General features: G+C 38.1%; 1 protein-coding gene across 4 annotated transcripts in view; it reads left to right on the top strand.

The window, feature by feature from the left end:
- Positions 1-17,978, top strand: part of LOC122902384 (SPHK1 interactor, AKAP domain containing) — a 178,557-nt gene that overhangs the window by 33,026 nt on the left and 127,553 nt on the right. For all 4 annotated transcript variants that reach the window (XM_044241770.1, XM_044241769.1, XM_044241768.1 and 1 more), the window contains exon 2: positions 2,757-2,862. In XM_044241770.1, coding sequence (XP_044097705.1) covers positions 2,757-2,862 — 106 coding nt within the window. The remainder of the gene's footprint in view (positions 1-2,756; positions 2,863-17,978) is intronic.

Here is a 17,978-nt window from a genome sequence, read left to right as displayed (position 1 = left end):
CTCATTTTAATAAATGCATGAGTCTCATCTTGCTGTCTTTGTCTCATACTGTAGCAGTCAATGTTCTGCTTCTCCAGAGACCAAGGAGAGCATCTTTGCAAATACTCTAAAAATTCCTTCTCCCTCCCAAAGGCATGGGAACAGATTGGGCTACATTATTGAGTTACTTACTGGGAACTCACACCCATGTCACATGGTCTAAAAGAGAATCCTCTCTATGTATATTAGACGTCACCAAATTGATTTTAATGTGTTTCTGGGGACTAGAAGTTGCTTTCGCTTTGAATATTGGTGCAGTGGTACTGTGTCAGCTTTATCAGATAATGCACTGATTTTACTCCAATATGAGACTACTACCATGTTTAATTTTCATAATGATAGATAAAATAAATTAATTCATAAATAAATACACACATAGATGCAGATATATATTTAAAATCACTTTCTGTATTAGTGCTATACAAAATTAGCATTAGGACTAAGGAGTGAAACTTAGAGGCAAGCAACACTTTCAAGGTCCTTCCTCACCTTCATTTCCAGCTGGGATCTCAGAGTCCTCTCAAAGGCAGTCGGGCTCTCATATCAAGGTATATGTGGGTAGACTTTTCATTTCATCCTTCCACTAGACTAACACAGCAGTCTTTAAACTATTTTTTTTAACCTTCATTTTTTTTTCATTTATTTATTTTCAGCATAACAGTATCATTATTTTTTCACCACACCCAGTGCTCCATGCAATCCGTGCCCTCTATAATACCCACCATCTGGTACCCCGACCTCCCACCACCCCCACCACTTCAAACCCCTCAGATTGTTTTTCAGAGTCCATAGTCTCTCATGATTCACCTACCCTTCCAATTTACCCCAACCCCCTTTTCTCCTTAAATTTTTTTTTATGCAGAAGATTACCATAGCACCTTGTTTACTTGCAGTCATATACAACGTGCTTTATGGGGAAACAAGGAATTTCCATGGGTGATCTTTTACTTTTTTCTGTGTTCCCATTAACCCTTGCTTTGGACCTAGGTAACTCTCCCCAAGGTAGATGTCATTCCCCTCTAGAGCAATCAGAGATTGGTGACGCTCTTTTCCTACACTGTTTTATATCAGATCTGTCTCAACCTCACTTCTCAGTTACTTCCTTCTTACTCTTAAGGTTGTGAGCCCTGTAAAGAGAAATGTGAGATGTCCTAACCCTGGAAAATATTATTTTTTTGACTCATGAGCCAAGTTATTGCAGACCCAAGTTAGCTTGGTCTATTGGCTTACCTTCCACACCTACCAATGATAAATGTTTGGCATTTGGGTAAAAGCTGAGCTGTCTTCAGGCCAGGAAAGCATTCACAGGGAATCTGGATTTGGGTGTGAGGGATAGTCACATTTAAGTGTCAGTTCAAAGTGACCAGCCCCACATTGTGAGACACCCATAAAAATAAGGCCATGGGCTCTCCATGATGTTTCGCAAGTGATTTCTTGCGCCAGAAAGGACCACAGACTTTTCTCCCAACATTCATTTAAAAATGAAGGGACAGACCCAGAGAGCAGGAAGCAGAGGCCTAGGAATCTGGAGCCAAGTACAAGCCTCCTTTCCTTTTTCCTTTCATGGCCTTTTCCTAGTTAAGCAAGGATTAACATGAGTGCACTCCTTTCACTTAAATTAGCTCACTCTAGTCCTCAAGGTAGCAATTACTCAGAAAATAATAAAGAAAATTTAAAGTAAAACAGATTTTGTGTGAATTAATCTGTGTAATTTTTAGCCAAAGCTGTGATCTGATATATATACCATCCTTAGTTATTTAAAAAGAAACATTCATAATAATTAATAATGTAAAAACTAATAGACACCACATTTATGTATTTCTGACTTGTGTTTAATTCCAATGGAATGAAAATGGATTTAGAACTTAAAACTTAAATAATTTAGAACTTAAAACATGAGGGTTATCTATTAGAAATGCATTAACTAATCTATTTGCTGTTTCTTTTAAGAGAAAATTGTTAGATGTTGGCTTGATAATTATGTAAAGAATTATTAGATCATATTCCAAAAAATGTATTTTGAGGAGTTGTTCATATTCTATGTGATCAAGAACAACAAAAATAAAATGTGTAGACTTCAGATACCCATACCTTTTTTTTAAAAAATTCTTAGTATTCATGTTTTCAGAAGAGAGATATTTAGGAATCCATTAAATCAAGAGGGCTTTTTGTATTATAATTCAACCAAATTCAAAATCTCCCAGCCATATCATGAAAAGTAGGATTGGCAATGATTTTCAACTAGACATAGGGAGACGGGATATAAGTCTAGAGTTTTGGAGACAGAGAAGTTAAAGTAATGCTTCCAGCCAGAGAGATCTAAAGAGGTGATGTGCCTTTTTGTAAAGCCCACATTCTTTTCATGGTAGCCCTACCTCCTGATCAAAATTATGTTAATGTGGCATTCAAAAAGCATTATTTGGCTTTTAAAAATGCTTGCTTAAGAAAAACTAGCAGGCCTGGAAGTCAGAAAGATGCACCTGTGCACGTAAGCCGCGAGAAGTCCCTGGATTACAGTGTCCTGTTCCCAAGAGAATAGCTCACATTGGTTCCACCAATTACGGGAGCAAAGCCAACAGAAACAGTGTCAGCAGGATTTGCAGTTTCCATGCACTCTGAAAAGCTGGCTTTTGCTAAAGCACATCATGTTTCTTCTCTTCTGAATATGGAGTTGTCTCACCAGAATGTGTTCTCTTTTGTGTTTTGGGCACCAACAGCAACTTGGAGTCACCACTGATGTACGAGGTGTCAGCGGCACAGGAGGGCATTGCCAGCGGGAGCTTGAGAGGTGGCCTGGGGAGCTCCATCACAGCCTGTAAGAAGGTAACCTTGCCCTGTTGAACTTGACCGCTAGTGTAGTTTGACTCTCCGAGTACTTCTCCTAAAGCAGAAAACAACAACAACAACAACATCAAACACTGGAGTAACCCACAGTTTGCTTGACAGGTTAACCTCCGATGCCACTAAAAATGTAATTCATGAGAATGATCAGAAAGCTCGAGAAATTCAGATAGGTAGGACTTGAAAGCTATAAGCCTCTGCTGCGGGTCCACCAAAAGTTCCACCTCTTCCCTTCACAAACTTGGCCATGGGTAATGGCTTCTCATTTCCTTTCATGCATCTCCTTTCAGAAAAATCTTCCGAGGCTTTGAGTGGCTCCTCTTATAGCAGACACCTAGGTCTGTACCTAAGGAACACTCTTGGCTATTCTTTTTCTGATACTTTCTTAAAGAGAAGGGTGTGCTTGGCTTATTTTATTATGAGACACAGAGTTATATTTCCTAGAATATAGACTTTAGAACTAAAAGACAAGTCTTGCTTTAACACACTTGCTGAAAGTTGTCATTTGAACATTATAAATTCATCTACTTTGTTTTTCCAGTCAATCCAACCTAAGGCCCAGAAACTTAAAACGTCTGCTTTCCCACCGGTAGCTTTTGTTACTATTTGCTGCAGAATTCCAGAGGAAAATGTGTTTAATCTCATCTAACCTTAGATGAAATCACACTGCATTATTTCATTAATTATTTTAAAAAGGTAAAATGATTAAAGATACTCATGATTATAGGAGTATATACCCCTATAATATAGGAGTATGTCAAGACAAATTCTCTTACCAAACATATTATATAGTGTGTGTATATATGTATGTGTGTGTGTATGTAATTATGTATAAATATTGTAACATCATGTATGCATAAGTATATTAATTTATTGATTACTATACCCAGTTAAGCAGTCTTATTTATCCTCTGCTTGTGTGCTTTTTATATAATTTTCAAGTACCAAGAAAATGAAACACACATATCTGTGTTAGAGAAGATATGCTATTTATAGAAAAGTAGCATTAAACATAATTTTACAAAAGTATTTGCATGCGTATGTTCATAGCCAGATATAAAAATAAACTGGTCTAATCAGTTCAAGGCTCTAATGTTTATGTGTTGTATGATCTATTATTCATTCTCCTCTAATAAAATTCTTATAGTAGAGTCAGTGCTATAAATGTCCATTTTTAATGCAGAAAACTGAGGTAGTATAATTCAAAGTGATTTTGAGTTACTTCTATAAGAGAGCTAAAACTGCAGGTCTTCAAGCCTTGGGGTATGTTCTATCAGCTCTGTAACTCTTCATCAGATCTACACATTTCCCAAAGCTAAATGATTTTTCATTTATTTTAATTTTTAAATAACTCCATTTCTATTGATTAGAGTCCATGTGGTATTTAAATTAAGGATTGAAACCAGACTGCTTGTATTTGACATCCAGTTCAATCATTACTAGTTGTGTTATCTTGAGCAAATTATCTTACCTCATCATGCCTCAATTTGCTCATCTGAAAAAAGGAGGTAAAGGGTGAGGATTCAGTGAGCTGATAGATGTGAAATGTTTAGAATGGTGCCTGGCTTACCATAAGCACTCAAAATGAAGACTATCTATGTGTAACACTATTCTATAGCATAATTTTTTGATAAGTACATGGTGCCAGAAAATAATTCAATATACATACTGCCATGCTGAGAGAGTTAGCATTTTATGCTCTGTTACCTCGACTACATTTTTTTTTCCTGGGGAAAAAAAGTAATCATATTCACTTCTTAAAAATCATGTCTGGAAGCTACTGAATAGAGCTCTTTGGGGCTAATGTCTATTCAAAAAATAAAAACCCAAATGCAATCATTTATTTTATATATATATATATGTGTGTGTGTATATATATATATATATATATATAATACCTGTGTGTATATATCTATGTAGGGGTGTGTGTGTGTGTGTGTGTATATATATATGTATATGAATTTAAAGTTTTAAATATAATCATACTCTTACCACAACCATTTCTATAACTGTTAGCAGGTTAAACCATATGAAGTTTTCTTTTTACAGATTAAAAATGATCAATTATAGGCAAACTCATATGGCCTGGTACAAATACATTCAAAATTCTGTTAGATCTTGGGGAGAGATACAAGAATGCATGTATATTTATAGGCTAGTTTGGGAGATAATACTGGTTTCTCATTTGAAAAGTCAAACAGTAATTCATATGTGAGATAACTAGATAGTAATATCTGAAGATAGTCTCAATTATGGGAAAATGAGTATTGTGAGCATTTATAATGAAGAACAGAGAGAAACTCTGGACCTGAAACAGACAACAACAGTCTTCAGAAAGAGAATTGGATCTTAATTTGGGCTTCCAAGTATGATCAAGATTTGAATGAGTGAATTAGATTGATTATCCAACCTATTTTAGGAAGGGTTGCTACAAATTAATGCAGAAGTTAACACCTTTGTGTCCTGGAGTATTTTTCTAATGTTCAGAAGTACATGCCTTTCCTTTTAAATGTTCTCTTAAGCTTACATAATAATTGCATTTAAAGAAAGTTTAGTAGTCTTCTGTGCCACATGTTAACTTCCACGTGGCTCTGATTGTTTTCCTACCCTTCAAAAGAGTAGTTCACTGTTGTTTACTTTTTTTATATCTGGAACGGAGGCCCTCAATAAGAAGACACTGAATATCGAGTGAGTTCATGCTTTTATTTTATTATTACATATTACTACAAACTGATTTAACTGATCATTGATCAATTTGAAAAAACAAATCTTGTTAATCACAGATAATGGGCCTGGGCAATTGAGAATCTATAAATGCACATATAGAGTGTACTCGAAGAGACAAAAGACAAGGAGAGCTCTATCTTAGAAATAGCAAGGCTGTCCAGCTGAATCACCACAGTTCACAGTCAATCAACCTTCAGTAAGAGTACCATGGATAATTGAAATCTGATTTTATGTAATAGCCTCATCTTCTTCCCCATCAAACCTTCTTATCAGAACTGACATATTGCTAAATTAACTGGTGGATGAAATAAAACAAGGTTCTGAAAGATAATGCACTAGTTGGATAATCAGCCTCTGAAAAATTGCAAATTGGCTGAGTTTCTCTCCTGTGTGTCACATTGAATCTCCAAGGGTTTCAGGAATCCCACCCATGTGCAATTGCTTCAGTTCCTCTTTGCTGTTGGGGAAATACAGTTGCTGGGAGCCACAGCTGTGAAAAAGCCATGGCATCAGGAAAAAGATTTGGGTGGACTTACTTGAAGAAGGAAGTCCCTTAAGGATAAGGGACTGCCTTTCCCCAAAGCTAAGATGACTATACCACCTAGCCGTAGTTTACATATATTGTCCTTGCATTTTGTTAATAGACCCCCTTTTGCTGTCAGAAATGGCACAGTAAGTCATAGGATTCTATAGAATGAGCTCAAGCTTCAGAACGATCCTTTCTCAGTCTTCTTCCCTTCCTCTAAATGCTAGGAAAGTTACCAGATAAATTCTCACTGAGGTAGTAATGATTGTGTAGGTTAATATAGTTTCTGCTACTGCTGAACTAGTTCTGTTGCCCCCTCCCTTAACTTCCATTGGTAATTAATCCTATTGAACCCGGACTTGAATTCAGAATTCTCCAAGTCTTGAAGCTCCAAGCTTCAAGACACCATCAATTCATCCAAGTTGGAATGTGAGATCTCCTCTAGGTCACAGTAATTTACTGATCTCTGAACTCAAAGAAAGTCTTAATGTGTGCAATGTGATCATCCAAAAACCATGTGTTTAAAAGGATGGGATTTCAAAATTTTACAGAAAAAAAATGGGAGAGAAAGAGTAGCTGGTGGAGAGTGAATGCTAGAGCCCTGTGTGCTGCCTCTTGAATCTTACCTCACATAGATCTTATCTGATGTTACTTCTTCTCGTAGGACTAGTCCTTCCTACAAGACCAATACGATCACTATTGTTAAACTGAATCATAGGGAATTTTCATTAAATGAGTTAAATGATAATAAATGCTATGATTTTATATCTGTTAGACACAAAATGAAAAAAGCCTTTGTATTCTCTTTATTATAAATCAAAACCTCATCTCTAGGCGGCAGTAGGGTGCCATATTAAAAAAAAAAAAAGACCTAGAATCTAAAGATCTGAGTTCGATTGCAGATTTCTCTTTTACTGTGTGATCTTAGGCTAGTGACATAAGTTCTCTGACTCAGATGTCTTAGGGTTGGTGTGATGTTTATATACAAAAGAGTTTGGGGTGGGGGGTGCGCCTGGGTGGCTCAGTGGGTTAAAGCCTCTGCCTTCCGCTCAGGTCATGATGTCAGGGTCCTGGGATCGAGCCCCACATCGGGCTCTCTGCTCAGCGGGGGGCCTGCTTCCCCCCTCTCTCTTTGCCTATCTGTCTACTTGTGATCTCTATCAAATAAATAAAATCTTTTAAAAAAAAAAAAAGGTCTGGGTAAGTTCTTTAAAAAAAAAACAAAACATTTATTTATTTGAGAGAGAGAGAACATGTGTGTGTGATTTGGGGGAGGTGCAGAGGGAGAGCAAGGGAGAATCTTCAAGTAGACTCCCCACTGAGCACAGAGCCTACTGCAGGGCTCGATCTTTTGACCCATGATATGAGATCATAACCTGAGCCCAAACCAAGAGTTGGATGCTTAATGGACCGAGCCAGGTGCCCTGCTTTGTGTAAATTCTCAGTACACACAGCTGATGCTCAGTAAATATTAGCTGACTCCAAATAAATGATCTTTACACAGAGCAGTATTTATTTATCTAGAATTTAAAAGCTAATCTGAGGGGCACCTGTGTGGCTCAGTGGGTTAAGCCTCTGCTTTCGGCTTAGGTCATGATCCCAGGGTCCTGGGATCGAGCCCCGCATCGGGCACTCTGCTCAGCGGGGAGCCTGCTTTCCCCTCTCTCCCTGCCTGCCTCTCTGCCTTCTTGTGATCTCTGTCTGTCAAATAAATAATAAACAAAATCTTAAAAAGAAAAAAAAAGCTAATCTGAGGTAGCATGCACTGTCCTCTCATTATGTTGAATCTCTGTTAGATTTTCTTCTGCTTTGAAAGCATCACACTCCATGTCACATTTTCATAGTAACTGGACATTTTCAGTCCTTGCTTCACTTCATGGGACTGAAGATTTGCTCTTTAGGGTATCATGGAATCAAGTCTCTGAATAGGATTCATGTGATGAAAGAATTGTTGGGGAAAAATCAACCCCCAAATATTCTTCTCTTTTTATGACATGTTAATTAAATCCACATTAAACCCGGACCTACCAAAGGCAGCAGAGGGAAAAGACTTGAGTTTCCCAGAGGTGGGGTTTGATCTTCATAAGATACCTGATATTCTCTTTGAAGTTTCAAGAACATTCTTTGCCATGACAGGCCTCCTTTAAACTGAGTTAAATTTGTTGTCAACAGTGGCACAGAAACCTCTGAAGGATTGTCGGAATGGATGTCCCTGGATGCTCCATCTTACTCTGTAAAATACACTTTCATCTAAGCTCAGATAGTCTTGATGGCATGTAATTAACAAAACCAATTCAATTAATGCGTGTCGGCACAGACATATAAATTGGGAGGCTTTCTCAGGATCTGATCTCTATCTCCAAAGACATTTTTATTAGTCAGAATTGTATTGCTCTGGGCCAAACGCCCCATTAATACTTCTAGGAAACACATGATAGAAAATAGCTGTAATATTCTGTGCTTCTAGAAGCTGATTCCTTACCGGAAGGAAGGACTTTTAAAAAATGTAAATACATAAATAAAATTTTAAGAATCAGCATAATTGGGCATATTCACTTTCTATAGAAGGAGGATACCAGGCTTTTCATCCTGGAGTATGCAGGGCTCACAGTTTTATAACAACTCTCTTCTGATTAAGCAACCTGGCTGTGGTCTTCAGATCTAGCTCCTTATACCACAATGGGCTAGTTAAGTTTTGTCAAATGGCTAGGTGTCCTATTTTATCATCATTCTGCAGGAGTAATCAGAGGCATTGAAGAAATGGGGAGCTCTTAAAGAAAATATATGGATTGCATGGAGCACTGGGTGTGGTGCAAAAATAATGAATACTGTTATGCAGAAAATAAATAAAAAATAAATTTAAAAAAAAACAAAGACAAAAAAAAAGAAAATATATGTAGAATTGTTTTCCTAAAAGTGATGTTTGAAGAGAGCTCATTTATAAAGTTGTAAAAAGAATTCCTTAGAGCAAAGGGAGACTGGAATCTGGAATGCCAGGAGGCGAACACGTGAGTTGGGTAGGAGAGTGGGGAGGGGAGAGGCTAAACCTGTAACCATGCAGTGGGAGGAGACATGTGCGGAAGTCCAGATCAGGACTCCCTGGCAGTGAGAGTTAAACAGGACCATGAGCTCTGTCTATTTCAGCTCTGAGTGGTGGTACCACTGAGGTCACTGGGAAGACGAGAGAGGGGACTAAGTAGCAAAAGAAGTCCTTGCATTTAGATTTAGCCAGCAACAAGATTCCATGACCACCTAAGGAAACTTCTTTAGGCATTGACCATACTGACATCTGGGAAGTCACAGTTGCACTGGGACCAGAACGCAGCTAAGGAGGGCTGTGGCGGGACGGATTTCCTCTGTCTTCAGCAGAAACAGGCCCGAATCTTGCACATCTCTTGGCATGAAAGCAGCCCGATTCACACTGAGATGGGGGGGTGGGGCTTCATGTACTACACACATGAGTTCCTTCTTCAGAAAATGCCAATTCAGTAATCTTCTGTGGGAGATTTTGTGTAAAACTATCAATTATGGCTTATGTTGTAGTTTGAATGTGATTTAGCTTCTCATTCCTACATTGTAAGACGTCTGTTCACCTCTCTCTGCCTCCAGCAATTGCTCTGCTGTGCTTGAGATCCCAATAGGCTAGTCTTCTGTCCTCTACAACTTGGTTCCTTGAGCATCCTTTTTGCTATGTATGAAGAACTCCTGGAAGGAGCTTGCAGTGCCTTTTTCTTTTCTTTTCCTTTCTTTTCTTTTCTTTTTTTCTTTTCCTTTCTTTTCCTCTCTCTTCTTTTCTTTTCTCTTTTTCTTTTCCTTTTTTTAAACCAAAAAGTAGGACTCTGAAAACCCAAAATAGCTTAGAACATTTTGCGGAGTTGAGGATGATGCTGCATGGTGGGAACTAGGCAAGTGATCTTTTTTTTCCTGAATTCTTGCAGTTTCTCCAAACCTTTATAGTATGTATTAAATATCCCTGGTTAAAGGGGTCTAAAGTTTAAAAAAAAAAAAAAACTCATACAGCATTCATAAGTCTCCTCCTTTCTATTTTGGGGTGTTTAAAAAACACCTGCCATCCCTGCTCCCTACCACTTACCTTAAGGGTTACCCTCCTTCCAGTCTCCCAGATAAGCAGCCCTCTTGATTTTGGAGTCTGGAGTAAATGGTGCATCCCCCACCAGCCCTAAGAGCTTCTGCTTTTCCTGTATCCTGTCAGGTTTGCTATTCTGATTGAAATGCCCAATTGTCACTTCCGCAGGGGTCAGAGAAGGAAAGAAGGATACGACCTGGATAAATATGAACCTTTGGCTCATGAATCCCTGAGAATGAGCCCCCTCATTTCTGTGTTCATATTTAGGAGACTTATCTCTGCGTTTCAAAAACGAGACCCAACATGAAAGACCCGTGTGAGGGCTCATACTCTCCAGGATGGAGAGCATCCAAGAAACAGGTGTCTTCCTTAGCAACTTATGTGTCCATCTGCTTACATCTTAGAAGGTTGGCTTTTCCAGTAGCTTCTTCCAAGCAAGAGAAGAGTGAAGAATGAGAATTGCCCCTTTCTTATAATTGCCAAAGGCCAAAGGCATGCATCTATGCTCAAATAATACATGACCATTAAATCCACTGTCCCTTTGACAATTGGTAAATTTTGTATTACCTATGCTTTGGAAGCCTATACAAAACAATCCAAAATCAATGATAAGCCACGATGCATGTCATAGTTTCTGACAGGTGTGTTTTTCTTAAATGTTGCTTCTCCTAACATTAAAAATCACATTCCCCTTTCTGATCGTATCAACATTGCTGCATTATACTTCTTCTAAGTAGCAATTAAATAGCAATCAGCTTTCCTCTATTTATACATCTAACTTTATTCTGTTTAAAACATTGCTGACCATTCATAAATTATACTATATTTGCATTTCCTGAGCCTATCTGCAAGCCTAACTCTTGCATTTTGTACTTGAGACTCAAACTCAGTTATCACTTTTATACAAAAAAAGCTGTGATCAACTTTCAAAGCATTCTTCAGCCAGCTGACATCTGTGTGATGTGGCAGAAGTAAACAAGTATGGCTTGATATTTCTGAGTTGTCTTCCATGCTCTTAGAGCATTCTGTGACTCCACAGAGATACAATGTGGTTTCCAGGAAACAAGTAATTGTGTAGCCCGAGAAAAGCAGGCAGATAATCCATAACTGTCCCTGAGGCTCTGTCTAGTTCACTTCTTGCCACAGTAGGATGCACTCTGGCCCAGGTCAACACACAGAGTCTCTAAATTACATACAGGAGGATGTGAATTTTGAAGAAGAGACCCCTTTTTGTTCATGAAAAAAATCTCCATTTTAGACTCAGACAGGTCCATCCATTTGTGACATTTGTCAGAAATGGACAGTCCATAAATCAGTTGGTTCCTTGTGTATTTATCAAAGGCAAGTTTAGTTAGACCAGGTACCTATTGCTAGAAGCAATAGGGTAATGACTTTCCTGCTATAAAAATACAGTTTATCTAGAGATACGTTTATGATGAGGTAGGACAATGTTGTCTTCTTTCCTATCTTGGGGTATTGCCTCCTACCTCCTGCACAGTAAAGACAGAGAAGGAGGTGCAGATCTTGTGCTTACCATTTCCTTTTTCAACCTTCCCAACCAACTATGATCTGGTGCTATTAGGCATTCCCTTCCTCAATAATGGAGGATTGTTTTATTCCAGGTCCTCCCTTATTTTCCAATGTTTTAAAAATATTTGTTGACCAAGAATTAGAGACTGCTGACCAACCAAAAGCCTGTATTTGGGGTCTTAGACATACAGTGGACTGAAGTTGAGTGTGCTCGGAATTGCACGTGGGGAGTACAGGCTTATAAAGGCAAAAGCTACCAGGTCACGTAACTCATTTTGAAGGAATCGTGATTGGTGCTGACGAAGTTAAAGTGACTAATGTAGAATTGGCCACTTAGCCAATAGATGTTTCATTATTTCAGTCCAAAGCAGAAAGATGTATTTCAGAAGGTGGTCCCGTCACTATAGACAAAAAGTCAGAAGTTTGTGGTGTTCCCAGAATCGAAACAAGAGAAGGCATAAGCTCTACTTCCTCCATGCCCTCACCACCTTATTTTGAAAGGACGCTCTTAGCAATGCTTAGTTCACTTTGGAATCTTCTTTCACGTCATCAGTTACACGATTTCCAAAATGGCAGCAGTTGTCAGTGTTAAGAGGCAAGAACGCTTCACATTCAACCAGCAGATAATCGTATTACAGACTATGTCCAAGGAATAATCAAACATGCCTTGGATAACAGTTTCTCCTATTTGTCAAAGGACACTAAGCAGACAAGAACTCAGGCAGCTAGCCACTAGAATCATCATTAAAAGGAAAATGTTATTTTAACATTTAATGAAACCTTGAGAGAAACTAAGACTAAACCACTGAGTTTTCTATGCTAGTTTTTTTTTTTCTTTCACACAATTTGATTTTCAGTTTGTATAGTGTCTCTTCTTAGATTCTCCATGTGCTTTAAGTAAGCATTATAGTTTCCCCATGAAAAAATGCAAAGACAATTATTTTCCACGGTGGAAACAAAAGATTTCAGAATTCTCAGTTTGCTAAAGCATAGATTAAATTAGCATGAAATTACATGTGTAAAATTATACAGACCTCTGTATAGATCTGTACAGATCTTCTGACCTCGCATGTGTGTGGTGTGTGTTTGTGTGTGGTGTGTGTGGGGGGGGCTTTAAGCTATTATAAAAATTTAAGCTAGCAGTTAAATGGTATTTAAGCCAGTGAGTAAGCATTCCAAAATTATAATGAAATAATTTCATAGAATCTTAGAGTGTGTCGAGACAGTAAAGACCACGTGGCCAAGCTCAGCACTGGATTTCTTTTCAGTGAAAGCTGAAAGGTTCTTTCTCGTCACTTCTCCCCTGCTTACTCTGCGTAACCATGATTATGTGTCTGCTGTTTGTCCAATACAAGCAGCACATTCCTGCTTTGAGTCTTTGTTTTTCCTGATGTTCTCTGCCTGGGCTGCTTTTCCCCCAGACGACCGTGTGCCTCATTTCATTCAGCTCTCTGCTCAGCGTCCCCCTCACCAAGGCCTGTCATAAATACTTTTCCACATAGCATCCCTTACTTCGTGATCCATGTCTCTGGCTTTATTTGTCTTCACATTGTTTTTCATTCCCTTCCTCAATTTCTCTTTCTTTCTGTAATATTTATTTGACTATGGTCTGCTTTCCCCCAACAGCATGAGAACAACACAGTGTCTGTTTTGTCTTTATTCTTGCTTTGTTCACTCCTGATTGCCCAGGTAATTAAGCAGCACCTAGTAGATCCAGCAGGAGTGCCCCTCCTCCCTGTCCTTGGCAGCATTATTTACAACAACCAAGATACGAAATCAACTGAAGTGTGCATCCATGGATGAATGGGTAAAGAAGAGGTGGCATATATACACAATGGGATACCTATAGAAAGGAATGAAATCTTGCCTTTCACAACCACATGGATGGACCTCGACAGTATCAGGCTATGTGAATAAATCAGACACAGAGAGACAAATACTAACATAATGCTGCATCTCGGATAATTGTACTCTACACTTCATGTACATAGCAAACAGAGAGAGACATAAATGTTGAATATCTATGTATATACTTTAGAAGAGTTTAACAGATATAATATCTTCTTACTACATCACGTCCTGGACTGCCAGGTCTACACACTCTTAACTGGCTTCCCCATTGTATATAAGCATTTTATGAAAAAAATTTAAATAGCAAAACAACAAAACAAGACTTAAAACCCCTCAAAGCCAGTATGTGCTCCACAAGTAGTTGTGAAGTGAACAAGTGAATGAATCAAAACTTACGGTGGGTGACATTACCTTTCTCTTAGAGATGGCATCCAAAGTTAGCATCAAATATAGTCTAGGGGCATCTGGGTGGCTTAGCTGATTAAGCATCTGCCTTCTGCTCAGTTCATGATATCAGGGTCCTGGGACCCAACCCTGCTTCAGACTCCCTGCTCAGCAGGGAATCTGCTTCTTCCTCCCGTTCTAACCCCTTTCCCTGCTTGCTCTCTCTCAAATCAATAAATAAAATATATTTTTTAAAAAACTTATAAGTAGGTAGTCTAATTTATGTGTTATGGTTTTATGAATGTGGTTTGCACCAAGATAGAATCTAAATTAAGATTTTAATTTTAAAAGAAATTTAAAAAGGAAGAAAAATCATATCTTTACAAATTAAAAGGAAAATAAGCCGAGATGGAATAGCACTATGAACCTGGTAGAACATCTAAAATGAACTGAAAGCAGAAAATGACAACATCAGATACTGTTGAGGATGTGGAGCAATTGGGGCTCTCATACCTTGCTGGTGGAATGGAAAGTGGTAAATCCAGGTTAGAAACCAGTCTGTCTGTTTCCTTTTTTTTTTAATTATTTATCTAAATTCAGTTTAGTTAGCATATACTGTATTATTAGTTTCCGGGGTAGAATTTAGTGATTCATCAGTTTCAGATAACACCAGTGGTCATTACATCAAATGCCCTCCTTAATGCCCATCACCCAATTACCCCAGCCCCCCACTGACCTCCCCTCCAGCAACCTTATTTGTTCCCTGTAGTTAAGAGTTTTCTATGGTTTGCCTTGATCTCTGTTTTCATCTTATTTTATTTTTTTTCCCTTTCCCTGCGTTCATCTGTTTTGCTTCTTAAATTCCACACACGAGTGAAATCATGTGGTATTTGTCTTTCTCTGACTGACTTAAAAAGTTATCATATTACCTATTAACTTCATTCTTAGGTACTTACTCAAGGCAAGACAAAACCTTAATTTCTGACAAAAATCACTAGGCATATGTTTATAGCAGCATTATTGATATTTACCAAAAAATAAAAATAACCCAAATGGTCTTCACCTGGTAAACGGGTTTTATAAAAAAATCTGTCTACATCCATACAGTGAAATGCCACCCCACAATAAAAGGAAGAAAAAAATGCTAAACACACAACCATGTTGATGACTGTCAAACACATTAGGCCAAGTGAAAGGTACATGCTACCTGATCCCACCTACATGACATTCTAAAAAAGGCAACATTTTATGGGATAGAAATCAAATCAATGGCTGCCAGGGACTGGGACTTAGGAAGCATTTGACTCTAAGGAGCAGGAAGGAATTTAGGGAGATGGTGGAGCTGAAGCGTTGTTCTTCATCTAGTCTAGGATGGTGGTGACACAATGATATGTGTTTTTTAAAACTTTACAAAACTTTACAGGGCAGCTGGGTGGGTGGCTCAGTTGGTTAAGCATCTACCTTCCACTCAGGCTGTGATCCCAGGGTCCTGGGATCCAGCCCCACACCGGTTTCCTGCTCAGCAGGGAGTCTACTTCTCCCTCTCCCACTCCCCCTGCTTGTGTTCCCTCTCTCTCTCTCTCTGTCAAATAAATAAATAAAATCTTAAAAATTAATTAAAAAAAAAAAAACTTCAGAGAACTTTACACCAAAAGGGGGTGAATTGTGTGGGATCATGATATCTCCATGCAGGATTACCTCCAGTAGAGATGCCATTAATTATACCACAGAGCACAGAGTTGACAGCATCTATGAGCAGTTGCCTTCATCTTAATCAGCTCTTTGCCATCTCTCCCACTTACTATGCAAATCTGATGGACCTGCTCACACTATAGCCTTCTCTAAGAAACATTTACTTAAGTTTCTTAGAGTCTAGAACACCAGTGGGGCCTGGAGATTCTTCTCGGAATGATGCCATGGCTCTTCCAATGGGCTTCTCTTGCTCCCTTTATTTTATAGCTCTTGCTTTTTCTTTCTTCCATGAAAATCGTGTGTCACATTTGTAAGAACGATTTCTTTGAACCGTGGTTTCCAAAACTTTTTTTTGTATTACAACTTCTTTTAAAAATAATGTTTGTTTGAAACTTTGAACCGTGGTTTCCAAAACTTTTTTTTGTATTACAACTTCTTTTAAAAATAATGTTTGTTTGAAACTGTTGAATGAGCAGATGACCAGGGTTCCTTACCCTGGAACGGTCACCCAAGCCCCTGTTCACATTGATGTCTAGAATTCCAGCACCCTAACTTCTCTGAGTCTCCTTGTTTGGAGGGGCAGATGAATCTCTGCTTTTGAAAAAAAATGAATCCATTTTTCTGATGGTATTTTTCGGTTAATTTTAAGCAGCATTCCATCATTAATCACAATGCATACATTAGGAAATTTCCTCTCTTAAAAGCTTTGGGGCTGCTTTACGTCTTTACACTTACAATTATCAGAAAATGAAATTTGATAATGTTTTGATAGCAGAGCACTACAAAAATGCAGATCATGCTCTAATTTAAAATTCTTTGTTATCTTGGCATAAAAACTTTAAGAGAAATAAAAGCCTTGCAGAAACATAAAATATCATTGTGTGCCTAGATTTAACTCTCAAATTTTCTTTGTATCGAATAAATCACTCACAGGATTTCTTTCTGAAACACAATCACTGGAAAAGAAAATTACAAATATACATTACATCAAATACAAAATGTTCTGGTGCCAAACAGCCAACAGTTTTTTAGTATCAGCTATATGTCAAGAGATAAGTGGGGAACACAAATTGAGTAATATACTCATCCACCCACATCAGAATTGGAAGGAAAAGGCACACATGCACATTCTAAAATTCTGGTAGAAATATCGTTTTCATTATAGAGATTTCACCAGAAGAGGGAAACACTTGCTATGGGGAGAAGAGCGTTGGTTCAATTAGTTCTTGATGGTTAGGGAAGAACATTGACGGAAAGAAATCAGGGGGCAGATGAAAAGATATGAGGAAAACCCCATGCATCATAAAGACTGTGCTTTTTAGTAAACTGGTGGACTCTAGCAGGATATGTGTAGGAAAATAATTGGAGACAAAGCTTGGAAAATAGCTAAACTCGGTATAGGGCTATATCTTAAACATTGGAGCTTCATAAATGTCCATGAAATGATTAGCAGGTGGGAGCTGAATTAGGATCTGTCTATATGTATTTATATATATTTAAATTCAATTAGCCAGCATATAGTACACCATTAGTTTCAGGTGTAGAGTTCAGGATTTAAGGCATTGCTTCAATGTGTCCAGGTTACTAAGAGTTTATTTCTCCTTCCCCATTTCATGTCAAAATAAATTTATGTGAGCCGGATCTCTCTATAAGAAAGAGAAATTACTGAAAAACGGAGCAGACAGATCTTTCTTTATTATTTAGAATACCTGTTCATTTTTATGAGAATATGTGTCGTTATTACTTCAAGTTTGTGAACACACAGAATATTTATTATTAGCTCTTCATCTGAAATATATAAACCTGCAACTAAAAATATCGGATAAATAAATGAGCTATGGAGAACCTGGTGAGTTTTTCTCTTTTCCCCCTCAGAAAGTGACTCTCTCAGCAGGGAGGTCATATTCATAAGGCTTCAAAATCATTAGATTTTCAAGTACGTATTTTTCCTTCTAGCATTCCTGCGTCTCTAATTGTTTGTCTAAAAGCTCTTCACAGGTTAAAATTGCCTAACATATGATGCTAAGTGGTTTATTGAAGGCTGAATTTTTATTCTCTTTGCTTATTTGGCCTTTCATATATCTGGGAGAGGAGGAGGCAGGGGGGGGGGGCAAGCCGGAGGAGGAGGGGGAGAGTTCCATGCTGCTTAGTATAGAAGTTACATGCCTTCAGATCACAAGAATTAATTGCTTACAAAAACTGAGGCTGGAAGCTAGTGAGTGATTTAACCAAACAGTAGGCTTGGAACTGGGACTCAAACCTCCTTATCACCCAGAAAGAGCCCTGAGAGAGAGAGAGAGA

The sequence above is a fragment of the Neovison vison genome, chromosome 3 (assembly GCF_020171115.1).
Source record: "Neovison vison isolate M4711 chromosome 3, ASM_NN_V1, whole genome shotgun sequence".
Classification (NCBI taxonomy): Eukaryota; Metazoa; Chordata; class Mammalia; order Carnivora; family Mustelidae; genus Neogale; species Neogale vison.
The sequence above is the reverse complement of the archived record's forward strand: the minus strand, read 5'-3'. Positions and strand labels throughout refer to the sequence as shown.